This window comes from Haliotis asinina, chromosome 5 (assembly GCF_037392515.1).
Source record: "Haliotis asinina isolate JCU_RB_2024 chromosome 5, JCU_Hal_asi_v2, whole genome shotgun sequence".
In the NCBI taxonomy this organism is placed as follows: Eukaryota; Metazoa; Mollusca; class Gastropoda; order Lepetellida; family Haliotidae; genus Haliotis; species Haliotis asinina.
The window spans coordinates 7,128,779-7,145,362 of NC_090284.1; the positions used below are offsets into that span (position 1 = coordinate 7,128,779).

At 41.2% G+C, this 16,584-nt stretch overlaps 2 protein-coding genes across 3 annotated transcripts; both read left to right on the plus strand.

Moving 5' to 3' along the window:
• Positions 1-1,644: 1,644 nt before the first annotated feature.
• On the plus strand, positions 1,645-7,214 carry LOC137283494 (aplysianin-A-like). 2 transcript variants are annotated; one of them, XM_067815022.1, is made up of 7 exons: positions 1,645-1,816; positions 2,876-2,989; positions 3,239-3,638; positions 4,133-4,237; positions 5,183-5,410; positions 5,699-5,813; positions 6,453-7,214. In XM_067815022.1, the coding sequence occupies exons 2-7, from the start codon at positions 2,923-2,925 to the stop codon at positions 7,137-7,139; spliced, it is 1,602 nt and encodes a 533-aa protein (XP_067671123.1). In that variant the 5' UTR covers positions 1,645-1,816; positions 2,876-2,922; the 3' UTR covers positions 7,140-7,214. The 2 variants fall into 2 exon arrangements, with proteins under 2 accessions (XP_067671123.1, XP_067671124.1); XM_067815023.1 differs by lacking the exon at positions 1,645-1,816 and adding an exon at positions 1,913-2,000.
• Positions 7,215-10,137: 2,923 nt separating this feature from the next.
• Positions 10,138-16,395, plus strand: LOC137283331 (L-amino-acid oxidase-like). Its single transcript, XM_067814782.1, has 8 exons — positions 10,138-10,143; positions 10,282-10,396; positions 10,732-10,788; positions 12,073-12,472; positions 13,088-13,189; positions 13,810-14,037; positions 14,323-14,437; positions 14,950-16,395. Exons 1-8 carry the CDS (start codon positions 10,138-10,140, stop codon positions 15,628-15,630), a joined length of 1,704 nt encoding a protein of 567 aa, XP_067670883.1. The 3' UTR covers positions 15,631-16,395.
• The last annotated feature ends 189 nt before the right edge of the window (positions 16,396-16,584 follow it).

The following is a 16,584-nucleotide window of genomic DNA, read 5'->3' on the forward strand; positions in this document are numbered from 1 at the left end:
GAGAGAGTGGCCACAGTGCTGAGAGTTTCTGGACTTTTGTGAGTCCAGAATTAAATTGTGACGTGTTACTAGTAATTTAAACAACAGATTGAATTTTAAGTAGACACTTTTAATGGTATATGGTTTATGTTAATTATCTTTGCATAGCGCGTTCCATCAGCTTGAGGCATGACATGAAGGATATTGAAAGTGACATTGAAATATTAGTAACTCATCAGAATGAGAGGGAAATTTGTGGCAAATATATACAAAATATATACACAATATATACATACAGAAACACTTATGAATATAAAGAATAGAATGATAAATTGTGCACTGTCATAGTTACATGAGATACAATATCGGATGTCAGATTTGGATGTTTAATTCCATGTAATTAGCCGACTGTCGCGAGGTCAGTTGGTGAAAAATTGAAAATATGTCTTCAAATTATTTGCTATATATGCCTGTCGTTGCCACGTATGTTATATTTGGCATCTGGCAACCTGTGCGTACGATGTCATTTAAGAAATACCACAATGGCGGCTAGGTCCCGTCCGACATCATGTTTTCATGGTCAGTGTTGTAATTGTTTGGCATCGTTTCTTTTAGATTCAGTAGATGTTCAAAACATCATGCTGGAACAATAAACAATATAAGCACTATTTTCGTTCTCTTGGAATCAACTGTAGGTTTGAATCGTTTGAAGGTAGTACTGACTGTGAGTGAGTGAGAGAGTGAGCTTAGATTTTCCCCGCACTCAGCAATATTCCAGCTATATGGCGGCGGTCTGTAAATAATCGAGTGTTGACCAGACAATCCAGTGATCAACAACATGAGCGCAATGGGGAACCGATGACGTGTCAACCAAGTCAGCGAGCCTAGAGCAGTCACTTCGACAGCCTGTAGCTTTCTTACGGAGGGTCGATGGGGCTCGATTCATTCATTAACAGTATTCTATTGTGTGTAAAACAATATTCGATGCATTGTGAATGAGCTGGTCTCATACAGTAACGATCTGTTCACGTACACTCGTCACTGACGTAATCTCAAGTCGTAGCACACGCAATATATAAAGCGTCGTCATGGTAAACGTAAGTAGTCAGTTATTTACAACAACAAATTGACAATTACTCTGCGGTCTAATTTCACCTCTCCAACCACTACCCTTAAGCTGACATCGCCATGAGAACACTCTACTGACTAATCAGAATCACTATTATACTGTGCAAGGTTCTCACCTAGGGCGAGTGAGTGAGGGAATGATGGATTTACTATCCTTTTAGCAATATTCCAGCAATATCACGTCAAGGACACCAGAAATGGAATCGAACCTGGTCTTCGGCGTGACGAGAGAAGGCTTTTACCACTATGCTTCCCATAGGCCCTCCCCCCACGCTCCATTCATCTGTATCTACCAGTAATGAAAAATAAAGAGTTGAGGGGTCGGTCAATGCCCAAAGTTCACAGATTTTTCAAGCTGCATACAAAGATGCCGATAACATCTGTAAAGTGTGATGGGAGATATCCCTATCCGATCAATGAACGTGTTGCAATATTATAGACGCATGTGATGCAAAATACAAATCCATAGTGCTTTATATGCAACGTTTCGATCGCTTTCCTGTTGTCGTATACCTGATAGGTACAGAGTTTACTGACAGAATCCAGCTGTCGCCTTCATGAATATGCGACCAATACTGTTACAGCAAATCACTCCCCAACCGTTTCTTTCATCTAAACATTTGCTTCCAGTAGGCGTATGATACCCGAGCTAGACAGCAGCGAGACGCTCTGTGAAAAACCATGTACTAGTCAACATGGTAAATAAAAGGTAAGTATCTTTCACAAGTATATCTGTTTGTTGTACGGCTCAGTTGTCCCTGGATCAATAGTGGGTTGTGGGTATTTAGCTACAGCTGTTGTCACTGTTCCCTACTTACATGGAAGATGATGGGAAACGTAGGAAAAGACGTCGTTCCTCGCGCCTGCCGTTGCTTTTGACGACAATGTGTCAGGTAAAATGTTTTTGCTTGTTGCGTGTTCGGAAACAGTGGTAATATTTTCATTATGCAATTTTGGACATCGTATTGTCGGTGTAGAATAGCTGCTTCATAGTGAATGTATGTTAATGTATTTATTAAAAGTCTCAGGTATTCCTAACTATGTGTGGGATTTTACGTGACGAGATACAACATTGTTTGACTGTTACAGTACGGCCGAAGGTCTTATTGATTCCGATAACGAATTCAACAGCGATGTGCTTGGTACTAAACTGATCGTAACTTTCACACTTCGACATAGAAGCTTTAGGTCTTAAAACTACATTCTGTTTAAACCTGGCGATAGAATTGCGTCTCAGAAAGCAACGGTTTCCTCCCTCCCTAACCTAGTCAAACATGGTGGCATAAATGTATTGATTTTTGTGTTATAGAATTTATGAATATACACTGTCAAAGTTAACACGTGTGCGTCAGCTGATATTGAATTTTCTTTTGATGACTCTTGTTTAATATAGGTAATATTAACATGTATTTAATAAAATGAATACATTCAGACAGAATTTTGTATGGGGATCTACCATGTTGAATTTTCAATTTTTTTTAAATTTGTAAAAGGCCAACATATTTAGACTCATTTCATTAACTGAAATAATATCTAGACACCCACCCGGTGCCGCAGTTCTCAAATTTCCGTCTTTCAAATACTGAGATAAAAGATCCTGATATATAAGACGCGTGTGACAGGCGTGCCTTCTTACGGATTTGTAGTTAACTCAGTAACTAACAATTATACTAAATGATAACAGTAACAATAACTAACGGTAAATGAAATAGTTTAGACAGGCATTCTATAACCAGTTTGGTCATCATGTCGAACTTACTGTTTTCAGCCTCCGGGAATCGCGTCGAACAAGCTGTTGGAGCGTGTCGGGCGGTGATGGCAGCCATGATTCGAGACATTCTTGGTGTCACCATGTTGGTAACCGTCACCCTAGTACAAGCTTGTAAGTTTGGTTTTTGTTTGATGAGGTATTTTTATTGCTTATACGATCTTATTCATCCTATAAAGACTGGTGATGTTGAATAGTAACGAAATAAGAATGCATGTATATAAGTCAGTACTCTTGGAATCGGGTCCAGTCCACGTGTTTCGTTAACTACAAAACACATCATACAGCGCCGTGGTATCTATATAAAGTTACGACATGCATAACGAAATTTATTGGTGTTTTTCTTCTGAACCCAAATATTAGCTCCCTCTGACGGCGACTGCCTCGACGTTGCCGTCATCGGCGGTGGTATCGGGGGTGCCTACACGGGGTGGAGGATGAGGGACAGAGGTCTCTCCATCTCCGTGTTCGAGTACTCGGACCGAGTCGGGGGAAGACTCTTCACTGCCGAGCTGCCTGTCGCCGTGGGGACGTATCTTGATTTCGGGGGAATGAGGTTCTGCCCCACTGACCATACTACATTGAACAGAACAGCCACGGAAATTGGGCTGAACATCATCCCCTTTGAACCTGGATATGGTATTGCAGACGAGACCCTCTGGTTTACCCGAGGCAAACGCTTGCGAAATGTTGACCTCGACACTGGAAAAGTACCCTATAACCTTGACGAAGATGAGCGAAAATCCCCAAGCATATTGGTTAGGTGGGTGAAAATCTGTTTATGAAAACAGGGTTTCGTTTCACGAGGCGTCCTTACAGCTAAGACAATCGTAACTCCACACAACGTAGACATACGACTGTCGTAGAGCTTTGCGCAATGGAAAGCAGGGCACGGTGCCTTCTATATTGCCATGTTAAAGATGAAGGATTAAACCTGCCAAAAAGTATTTCCATGAACATACAAAATACAAATGACTGCTGTTCCAGCATCAGAACAATTGCTAAGTTTTCCACGACCTGAACCTTGTTTAAAAGTGTGAAAGTGATACATTTTGGGGTAATCGTTACAGCTAGACTCATAAACAACATCCACTTTTAGTTAAGGAATATTACAAGTTGTGTTTAACCGACTTTAATCAGAATTTCTAACGATTTACCGAGCCTAGTCAAATTAATCATCACATTAGTGAATAGTTAACTTTTTAACTGCCTAATTTACTGACAGACTTAAAAAAACATATATGCCTACATCTTCAGGAATTTATTAAAGAACAGCGTCAACCTCAGCAGCAGCAGCTACGACAGTGTGGATGAACTGTACTCTGTGACGACAACAGATGGCACTCCTCTGTACAAGATGACGTATGAGCTGATCTGTTTAACCAGTCTTTCTAACGTCTCTGCCCGAGACCTGTCCCCCTTTCATGTCAACATCATATTCATTTCTCAGTGGCATGTCCTTACCATATAGTGTCAACGTATGACACACCGCAAAAATATTGGAAAAAATAAAGATATATTTAAAATACGGATTTATACGTCACATTTTGGCTTTGAAGTGCTCAAATGGACTTCTTTTTAAAAATGAAGATCAAGAAATACCCTCGTATCATGTCATCTATTTAGTTTGGCTTGGCGACAGAAGTTCAAAGGTTTTATTGTTTCTAAATAGATAGTTGACTGCTTTAAGACAAATACGATTTACTTTGATCCAACATGTTTTCGATTTAGTTCTTTTTGTTATTTTGGCGATGGGGTTGTGCAATGCAAATATATTTACGTGTGCAGAACCTAAGCCAGAGTTAAGCTTTTTCAGTATTTGACCCAAACCATTTTGTAGCATACCAGATGACTAGTTGTGCACTAATGGGTGTCACAATTAAAGAGTCATGATTGCGTTACACAATTGTTGCACTTTATTCTGATACAGGGAATCACTGGCTATTCTGAACCAGCAGTTTAACCTCGTGACGTAACTGTAGCCATTATAAAAAGTACAGATACATTACACATCAGCCATAACACAGTTTAGTCTGAAAATGACTTGTAGTCAACAGATTCTCATCATTCCTTCCCTACGGTATAGAAGTCTTTGACCTCAGTCACTCCTGTGTTCCTCATACATTAAGCTGGCGCCATGATATAACGGATATAACGCTGGAACATGAGTTAATTAAACCCAACTCACGGAATCATTCGCTCAAGTAAAGCCTACACTTAACTCAGCGTTGCTTCCCGTTTCTTAAGACGACGGGCTGCGCTCGCAATCATATAGGTATAACGTTAACCAACGTGTTCTTCCCCCAGGCTCGATAACTTCTACGGACGATACGCAAGCAGGGAGGTCTACAAATACGTGATGGAGACCAGTGGTTGGGCCGAAGCTGTAGGGACCCATGGGGCTCTCCAAGTATTCAAAGTCTATAGACCTCATATCGAGAACACGGGTCAGTCTAAAGAATTCAAGACAATAGAGGGTGGAATGGGAGAGGTTCCGAAGACACTCATGGAGAACTTCTTGAAGGCTAGCGCCAGGTGAGTTCGACTCAACAAGTCCACTCTAAAGGTTTCCAAAACTTGTCTATGGTACTGACATGTTACGTCGGTTTCTCTACTCGGAGTGTCTCAAATAATACAAATATCAAGTTTCTTATGAAAACGTTCCGAAAGTTCTGCTTTAGAGTTTCCAAGCGATATGATATAAAACACATGAGCATGTCGATATATTTCAAGCCACAACTGCACCTGAACAACTTCTTACGGTACCAGAAAAATGACCCAAAGTGTCCAATAAATAAACTGAGCTATATACTTAATCTCCAGACACAAGCTCCATCTGAACCACCAACTGCTGAGGATGGAGAGGAGACAAACTGGAGGCTACAACCTCGGGTTCAGAAAGACCCAGACAGTCGATGGTGTTACAACTCCCGTTATGGTGAGATATTCTATTTGCCCGTTACGGTTAGTTGTCATATTCATCAACACACCCCGCACCTGGTTATAGTTACGTATGTAATTTCTGTTTACAAAGTATAGAAATTGCTCCCCGAAGACCACCCAAAGAAGGAAATGTGATGTGTGCCATTGCTGTTCCTGTCAGTCACACATATTGTGTCTATGATCTGTGTACCAGTGTACCAGATATGGGTTAACACTGATTTTCATTAAAGTATGCTTGTCGTAAGAGGCGACTAACGGGATTTGGTGGTCAAGCTCGGTGACACACGTCATAGTATCCAAGTGGTGTAGATTGATGCTGATGCTGTTGATCACTGGATTATATTGTCAAGTTTCGATTATTTACAGACAGCAACCATATAGCTGAAATATTGCTGAGTGTGGCGTTAAACAACTACCCACTGTGTACGTGTGTATGCATGAGTGTGTGTAAGTGTGCATGTGCCATCTAGATGATCTCAATGATAACTGGTAGATAAAGTGTTGTGTTTGAAAACAGATTGATGTTAGACCGAATTCACAGTGTTGTGTTATGTAACATGCATTGATACTATCTTTTGGCCGGCAGTTTGTGGTTAAACAGTGTCAGTACGTTGCGTTGTATTTGTGGTTGCAGACTTCTACGGAAGACGTCGTGATGTGTGCGAGGAAGGTTGTGTTAGCTACCCAGAAGGATTCGATAAGACAGATCGACTTCCCCGAGTTCAAGAACAATCCCGAGATCAGAAGAAACCTGGACTCAGTGGAAGGATTCCCAGCTGGTAGAATCTATCTCGCCTACAACACCAAGTGGTGGAAGACTGGCAATCCTGACATCACCCACACCAAGAGTGATCTTCCCAATAGACAAACTTATGACTGGTCCACCGGCACCAACAACGTCTCCATCATCATGGCCTCCTACCACGACGGGGACTTCACCCACTACTGGCGGGAACTGAGTCAGTTCGGGACACCCATCCCAGGAAGTCTACCTGGAGTCAATGCCGTTACCGACGTCGTCAAGCAAAGAGTTGAGAAGTATCTTAGCGTCATCTACAACGTCAGCCAGTCCGACATCCCCGAAGCTGTTGGAGGAGCAATGATGTTGTGGGACAGGTATCCTTACTCCGCAGCATGGAGCTACTTCAAGGCCGGGTTTGACGAGAGAAAGGTCCGAGATATGATCTACAAACCGTCTCCGTCAGACAACGTCTACATCGTCAGCAACTCCTGGTCACCGGATGATCTGCAAGGATGGTCAGAAGGGTCACTGAGGGCGGTAGATTTTGTCATACAGAAATACTTCAGTGGACAGGCATGACAGAGACGTGATCTACCTTTGTGCTGTGAATGTGGTTGTAGCGAGTGATTAACCATTAAATACAAGTATTCGGTATGTGATGTCGCTGTGCATTTAATTAAGGTCAGTTTTGTCTCAGAGAAAGGCAACTGATTATGAAAGCTGAACCCAAGAAATGTCCAGCCACAATTACCTAAAAAACAGATGTTCCACTGGGCATTAAAGGCAAAATAGCTGTGAAAAGTATGTGAATGGATCACTTAAAAATAAATGATGACACCGGGTGTTCGCGAAACAACCTACACCTATTTCATCATAACCTTTCAAACTATGCTTCCAGTACATGTACATGTGTGCGATGACATCAGTCAGGCAAAGGGGACAGTGTCGATGTCGACGTCATAATTTATAGCAGCGTTCGCGTACAATAACGGTCGAAATTGGAGGAACGCTGTCCCCTCGGTATTGAGTCCCCGCTGCTACCAGGAATTCTCATGCATGGGTTAATACACGAGTATGGTTGTTTGGTTTTAACAATGTGGTAAGCGTCCTGCAAGTGGGATTCGAACCGGTACACATTTCATCACATTATTAGATCTATTACACTGAGTGGATGTTAGTCAGAGATACCTACTGCTAACAGTTTATCATAATACTAAATCTATTACACTGAGTGGACTTGAAAAATGCAAGTCTCTCCACTTCTTATATTGCCCGTGATTAGTAAGATCAGATAAATATTTCTACATTTACAGTTTTGACTTAAATTCAGTTCATCAAGGTAATCACACTTTAAGCGGCAGAATGAATCAGTTTACCTTGACTGTTCACAAACATACTACTTTGAAACAAATTCAGATTATTCCAAACTCTCATGTATACAATTAGTATGAACCGTTTAATATCACTTTGTAGACTTTTTTTATTTTTAGGCATTTCATGCTGTTGTAGAAATAATTGCTTCTGTACTTTCTTTGAAAATAATTATTGCAAGTATTGTATTATATTTGGTGGAGCGGCACTTACATAAGTCGTTGGCTTGGTGTGCCAATTTATATTCCATGTTCTTTTTATATTTCATGAATAAAATATGTTGATATAAATATTAAGAAATATTTCGTCACAGTTCGTCAACGTGAGTAACATGCAGAACAAAAATCGTACAAAGACGCCCGTGTTTTTTCACGTTACCCTTAAATGACTGATGAATAAGTACAAACTCTCTTTGACTTAACCGTCTTTTCTACTTGACATTGCTTATTGTTGTAAATATAGAGGAATATGGTTACAGGAATATCTGGATAGTATATCATTATCACAATAGTTTTGTCGATTGCTAAATCTAACTGAAGAGCTGTCGGTGCAGTTACTAATAAATTTAACTCTATAAACAGAATGTCGCACAATGTCCCTAGCACTATGAAAGCACTTAGGCTACCATGCACTTGTTAATGTGAATTAAAGACCTGGAAATTTAATAAGTTCTATAAAGACACACACACACACAAACATCTATAAATGGTATATGTAATGTAATGTTTGTATGCCTATTGACTAAATGCTCTTCTTTCTGAAATAGGTTATGTTCAAGCCACATTAATATTTGAGCTCAGCTTCTTTATTAAAGATTTTGGAAAAATGCGTAAGGATCTTTTAACCATTAATTAGAACATATACTAACGAAGAGCATTGTGTGTTTGTACTGCTTTTATAGTAATACGATTCTTACTTCACAGGCTTTGCTGTCTTATATTTCTTTTGTATAACCATACTAAAAATCATCTCAGTATAGAGGAGGTCGTGTGACAGTCATAAAATATGTTATTATTTGGGAAACGTAAACACTCATTGGACCAGATCAACACGTCATTACTGGGTAAGCCGAAACTGACATAGATTTTAACAGCATTCAGAATCGCCACTAAATAAAACAATGTCAGAATCTTAATCCGCGTCAGCTTGAATTAAGTTGTGTTTGAACTGACTCGGTAATCCCGTGGGGACACCGAAAACAAGCGATAATCTCCCCGGAGATCCAGCTGACCGTTTTTGTAAATGACAATGGTGTCTTGAAAGGACTCACCCCGTGGCGCTAACCTGCAATAGTACGATATCCACAGAAAGCCAACAGCTTGGGTATGTGAAAGAGTCACAATACCGTCAAACCGGTTTCAATACCTTCGCTTGGGCTGAGTGACCACAGGTCACGTGACTGGACTCAAACACCACTTATATTGGTCATAGTTGATATCGTACAGGTCACTGAGAAAACCGTCGTTCTATACGTAGAACATAATTGTTGGCGAGCGAGTTGTGTAAAATGGTAAGTCCAAGCAAGTTGTCTTCTGATTTTTTAAAATGTATTTTGTTCTTCGTCATAATGACATCTATTCTTCGTGTAATCATCTATTCTTTAGCGATAATGACATCTATCCTTTTGAGAATACATGAAATTGACAATGTTTCTATCACACACTGGAGGTGGCGGGATAACCTAGCGATTACCGGCCCTAACGAACACCGGTGACCCGGGTTCGATTGCCCACATGGACCCAATATTTTAAGTCCACTTCTGGTGTCCCCTGCCATGATATTGCTGAAATATTGCTAAAGCGGTGTAAAACAATATTCGCTCACTATCTCAAATCAAGAACGTGTGGTCATTGCTAACGAAGCTGATCACAAGTCGAGGCATGATTTTCAGTTCTGTGCAAAATATTCCCTTGAATACTTTCCTTACCGTGGCATACTATATCCGAACACATAAACAATGTCAGGAGCAAAAAAAGATCAGGGTTTATAAAAAGGTACAATGTACAAAATAATGTTTCATAAATGATAAAAACACATGATTCTATTCAGGAAGTAACTCACAAATGAATTAAAGAGACAGACTAGTTGGTAGGAGTTCCGTCAGTAAACCCCGCTTGAAACATACTTTATTTATTGGGATTATTTCAAAGTTTCAGGGTTATTTTATATTTTAAACAAAATGTTTCTTAGTCATAGAATATACAAAATGAGGGTTAAGGGCGGAAATCTGTATGACTACAAAGGTGGATAGAGCTTTTGGAGAAAGGGGGATGCTCACTAGGGATCATGAGGAAAGAGGGATGCATTCCCCGCTCCATGTTATTACACTCCCAGTTCCAAACTGTTTCAGGAACCAAACGTTCCTTTCCTGGATCGTCGCTGTGGACCATGTCGCATGATGACTGTCATCACGGTGGGGATCTTACTGGTCACTGTCGTCGTCACTGCTAGTCTCATAGCCACTTGTAAGTACATGTATTGCAAAGACAGTGTAAAGCATACTAAATCCCGATCATCCGAAGCAGGAAAGTAATGTGATATCAAGAGATCACCGAGTCGGCGAAAGTTTGGAAGACCTAACAATCAGCTGAATTCCCCTTTCCAGTTGATTGTATTGTGTAACAATTTACAGGTGATACCATTTGCCCTATAGTCTTTCATTAAAATCGAATGAGGACATCGCGCGTTTTCACACTAACTGTATTTAAATGATTATTTACTGGTCATCCAGAGCCTATATTTCATAATTCTGATGTTTTTAAACAGCTTTCATTTGACATTCTTGCTATTTCGATTGCAGCACTCCCAATGCAATTCCCCGCAAGCACACCAAGCGGAAGGGCGGCGAGTGTTGAAGGTGAGTGACCACCATAAAAGGGGCACTGATCCAGATCCAGCCTCCAGGTGATCCTCGACCGTGACACACTCGGGGATTGGCCAGCTGTCCTTCTTGGCAGAATTACAGAATACCATATTAATGCATCTCGCTTTAGTACAAATTTCACTAATTTAACCAATTCAGCATTTTGCTGATAATAGCTCATCTGGACTAAGTTTTATCAAAACAGTAATCCACTCTGGTTATGTGTCAGACCTGTTTAGGCAGAATCTGGCTATGTGAGTCGGCAATATTTCAGATTGCAGATGGTGTGATGTCTAATCCGATTTGATTTAATTTCTGTGGTATTTAGCTCTATACGTAATCATGTAACAACGTCATGTATTCACATGGGATATTAAACATATTTGATTCTTTTAATCTGTACGTCACACTGACATTTCTCAAAAAAAACCCAACAAATGATGAAGTAAATAGGTACATAAAGTTTCAAACTTTAACATACAGCAAATGCTGATGTGTGATTTTCCATGTAACAATGGAGTTCAAATCACAGGAACAGCTTTGGTCCCACAGTTTTTAGCGAATATAAATGTGATATGGCGAGTACGTACTATACTCCCTTGCTGTAACCCGTGACTGGTGATGTAAACCTACACCTATTTATTTGTCATGAAATTAAATTAGACATCACACTCTTTCCAATCTGAGATTCTGTCAAGAAGGACAGTCATCCAGTCCCCAGTCCGCTACGGTCGAGGGACCACTTAGCAGCTACAGACGACGTGATTAAGATTGTTGGTGCGAAACAGGAATCTGTCTGGATGAGTGGCCCTTTTATGTGGTCCGAGTATGAGAAACGTCGACATAGGTTTAAAGTCCATTTTCAGCCTGCTTAAGGGTTGTTTATCAGTACCATAATTGTGTGCGACTACTTTGCATTAGTTTTGATCACGTATCGTGATCTTCCACTCTTGTCAGATGCTATTCTGCAGGGGTGTGTAAAAATCTATGATCGTGAGGTGTTTTTATTCCGCTTATAGCAATTGTCCAGCAATATCACGACAGGGAACACTACACGTGCCCTTCATACTTTGTACCCATGTGGGGAATCGAACTCGGGTCTTCGGCGTGACGAGCAAACGCTATAACCTGTAGTCTACCACCACCCTTTCAGAACCGGAACAGCTTTTTAACGTCAGATACTGTTGCTCAAAGTGTGTATGTAATCACAGGTTCAATGGCTTTTGACCGCTGAATCATAAAATATTTTATCAAGACAGACATAATTTAACGTTTCAGTTCCCCCTGACGGTGACTGCCTCGACGTTGCCGTCATCGGCGGCGGTATCGGGGGTGCCTACACGGGGTGGAGGTTGAGGGACAGAGGTCTCTCCATCTCCGTGTTCGAGTACTCGGACCGAGTCGGGGGGAGACTCTTCACTGCCGAGCTGCCTGTCGCCCCGGGGACGTATCTTGATTTCGGGGGGATGAGGTTTAAATCTGGAGCTCACCCAATACTGAATCGAACAGCTACAGCGATAGGACTGAACATCATCCCGTTTGAACTTGGATACGGCAATGCGGATGAGACGATCTGGTACAATCGTGGAAAACGTTTACGCAATACTGACCTTGGAACAAATTCTATACCCTACAACCTTCAGCAAGGAGAGGCAAATGATCCCGATATATTATGGTGGTAAGTGAAATCAGCATCAGCGATCAAATTAATTATGCGTACACCTGGATAAACGATCACCCCTTTATGTCAATGTCAGACAATATCAGGCATCCTCATAAATTAATTTCACATATTTAATTTCACATGTCAAAAAAACACGCTCATGCACGCGCGCAAACACAGAGCCAGAAACAACAAAATGAAAACATGAAAATATAAAAAAAACCCATTTAATTAAGACAAATATTATCTTGAAATAACAACCAGTATTTATGAATTTCAACGTAAGGATCCGGCAAGTTTATTCATAGAGCTATTGCACGGATTGAGAAGGACCACTTTGATATCGATCCTGGTTAGAATTGATCTTCAGTAACCCATGCTTGTCGTAACAGACGACTAACGGGATCGGGTGGTCAGGCTTGCTGACTTGGCTGACACACGTCATCGATTCCCAGCTGCGCAGATTGAGGTTCATACCTGAATTGTCTGATTTCAGATCCGATTATTTACAGACCGCCACCATACAACTGGAACACTGCTGAGTAAAACTAAACTGACTCACTCACTTTGATATCTCATCCATTCTGAACGAATTACGTCATGAGTGATTGAACATGTTTGTTGTGACAGGGAGATGTTCAAGAACAACGTGAACATCACCGACACCTATCCCAGTCTGGCGGAAATGTACTCATTTACTACCTCAGACGGAACGCCGCTGTACAAAATGACGTCAGTATCAACTTCTAACGTTGTTGTTTCCATTTCATCCTCTCATACATTCACGAACATGTTCGTATTGTGTGAAGCCTATCGCCAGTGCTGTACATATACATTAGTATACGAGCATCATGTTAGGACATGGGACACTTGGTTGTTGTTTATTGCATAGTGCGGCATTTCGGTGTAGATACTTACACCGTTATCAAGAGTGACTACATGCACAAGTATTAACACCTAATACGTTGAGAAGAATGTACACATTGTATGAATATATCCTTCCCGTTAGTTAATAGTCTTTTTTAAAAAAGATAACAGTGTAGGAATCTATACCGAAACGTCGCTCAATGCAGTGAACAAACATCTGTCATCCATTCATTTGTATGCTTCATTACTAATATGTGTAGTTATTTTGTTTAAATGTGTATCTTTTTGATGATATTTTCCAATTTTTTCCATCGTCATTTTTGGTTGGACTGATTACAGCTGTAATTCGTCACATCGAAAACCCGTATTCCATTCCTGACAGGGTGTTTATTGATGAAGGTGACGGGCTGTATGATGTTATTTCAGTTATCATACACGTACTTGTCTGAATGTAAACGGATACTTACTGACTATATATATCACAGACTGGACAACTTCTATGGCCGATACAGCAGTCGGGAGGCCTACAACTTTGCTCTAGACACAAGTGGTTGGGCTGACACTGTCGGAATACACAGTGCTCTCCACGTGCCCAAGCTCTTCCTGTCCTATCCAGGGGACACGGGGTCTTCTGAAGGATACAAAACAATCGCTGGTGGAATGGAGAAGGTTCCACAGAAACTCATGGAGAAATTCCTTGAAGCGAATACCACGTGAGTTTGAAAACGAAAATTAGTCTGAGCAGCAGGCGTTAAGAAGAGACCAGATCCCACAACACAACCATAGCCTTTGTGTCTGCCATATCGGCCATATTATCCCTGCATTGTATTGTGTACATTAAATCTCGACAGGGACCATTCACTTGTTTATTGTGTTTCATGTCTTAAATAATCACTATGCAAAGCTCTCTATGGGTCTGTTAAACTATAATTTTCTATGTATGATTTTGTCTAAACCGCCCAGTTTTTGTAGTGGCATGTCCATATTTTTCTCCCAAGCCACAAGCTCCACCTGAACCACCAGCTAACAAGGATGGAGAGGAGGCAGTCTGGAGGATACAACCTCAGGTTCAGAAAGACCCAGACAATCGACGGTGTTACAACTCCCGTTATGGTGAGATATTCTATTTGCCAAGGCTCATCTAGATCCATTCACTGTGCACATTGGGTAGTCTAGTGCTTAAAGCGCGTTTTCGTCATACTGAAGACGTGTAAAGATGTTTTCTGGTGTACCCCGTCCTGTTGTTACTGGAGTATTGCTAAACGCAGTGTATCTCACTCACTCACTCACTCACTCACTCACTCACTCACTCACTCACTCACTCACTCACTCACTCACTCACTCACTGTACATATGTACCAGTCAGCACCGTTTACAAACAGCCTTTCGAGCAGACATTCATGAACCCCCGTTTTCACTACTGAACGGATTGTTTTATGATGACGTTAGTCCTGTGTATAATCTTACCGAATGTGTCAATGGGACTGACGTTGTTGATCGCAGCATATGCTGTTAGCCACGCAACTATTTACATGTACACACCTGGAATCCATTCATTCATGCACAAGGCAATCTACTTTCGGGACCTTAAACATGTTACAACATGACATGTTTTCCTTTTCCAGACTGGCAATACTGGCCTGACGATGTGTGCGAGGAAGGTTGTGTTAGCTACCCAGAAGGATTCGATAAGACAGATCGACTTCCCCGAGTTCAAGAACAATCCCGAGATCAGAAGAAACCTGGACTCAGTGGAAGGATTCCCAGCTGGTAGAATCTATCTCGCCTACAACACCAAGTGGTGGAAGACTGGCAATCCTGACATCACCCACACCAAGAGTGATCTTCCCAATAGACAAACGTATGACTGGTCCACCGGCACCAACAACGTCTCCATCATCATGGCCTCCTACCACGACGGGGACTTCACCCACTACTGGCGGGAACTGAGTCAGTTCGGCACACCCATCCCAGGAAGTCTACCTGGAGTCAATGCCGTTACCGACGTCGTCAAGCAGAGAGTTGAGAAGTATCTTAGCGTCATCTACAACGTCAGCCAGTCCGACATCCCCGAAGCTGTTGGAGGAGCCATGATGTTGTGGGACAGGTATCCTTACTCCGCAGCATGGAGCTACTTCAAGGCCGGGTTTGACGAGAGAAAGGTCCGAGATATGATCTACAAACCGTCTCCGTCAGACAACGTCTACATCGTCAGCAACTCCTGGTCACCGGATGATCTGCAAGGATGGGCAGAGGGGTCCATGATAGCAGTTGATGCCGTGATACGGAAATACTTTAGTGACTAGATGTGTCAGATGAAAGTTCTTACAAACTACCTGTGATTGGACGTCACAAGATATCCTGATGCCAATGTGTATAAATATGGTTGCTCATTGAAAAAGAATCACATGTATGTGGTTTCAATAAGCTACAACTATTCTAGACTGATGTATGCTGTAGACAGTTCATTAATCAATGAACCAGTCCGTGGATGCTGGCACGTCACAGGGATTAAAGAACCACGACAGCGGATCCTGGTAGTTAAGGGACACAACTCATCTGAGCAAGTAAACCAAAGTGCTGTCAAATGTTGCCTTGCTAACACACGGATTAGACCAGGAAATAAAGAATAAATAATTGGGTCAAATAGACAAATCGCAGTTCCATTCTACGTCGTTACTGTATATATATTTACATACATCAGTGTTACAGAGGACTTGGATTTCGGATTTCGGAGAACACTTGAGTACCTAACACAATCTATTCTCGTTCTAAGAAGCGACTAACTGAATGAACTGATCAAGCTCGCCCCGCCTCTGCAGTTTAAAGGATCTCATGGAAGCTCAAGTGTTCCTGTGTTATTTTTCATATTTCTACACAAGCTGTGCCATGCAAAGCATATATTTTTTAAATGTATGTATAAAATAGAGATTTAATCATTCAATCCAACCCTCTGAAACTCATGCTTTACAATGACATGTTCATTTCTTTTTATATACATTTCAGTCGACATTAATATTAAGTTTATTTTGATACCTGCAACTTACAATAAAGTTCTTTTAACAGTTGAATTCCTGTTTCGTCACTTTGTACACTCGCAACATAATCATGATACATCCATTACTTGATGAATCATATTAGCATCCTTAAATATGCCAGTCCTCCTATTTAAGCACTGTCAGTATTGAGTGACTCGCCAACACTTTGGCAGGGGACTATCAGCTTATTATCACAGAAAGCATATCTCTAGCAATGTGTAC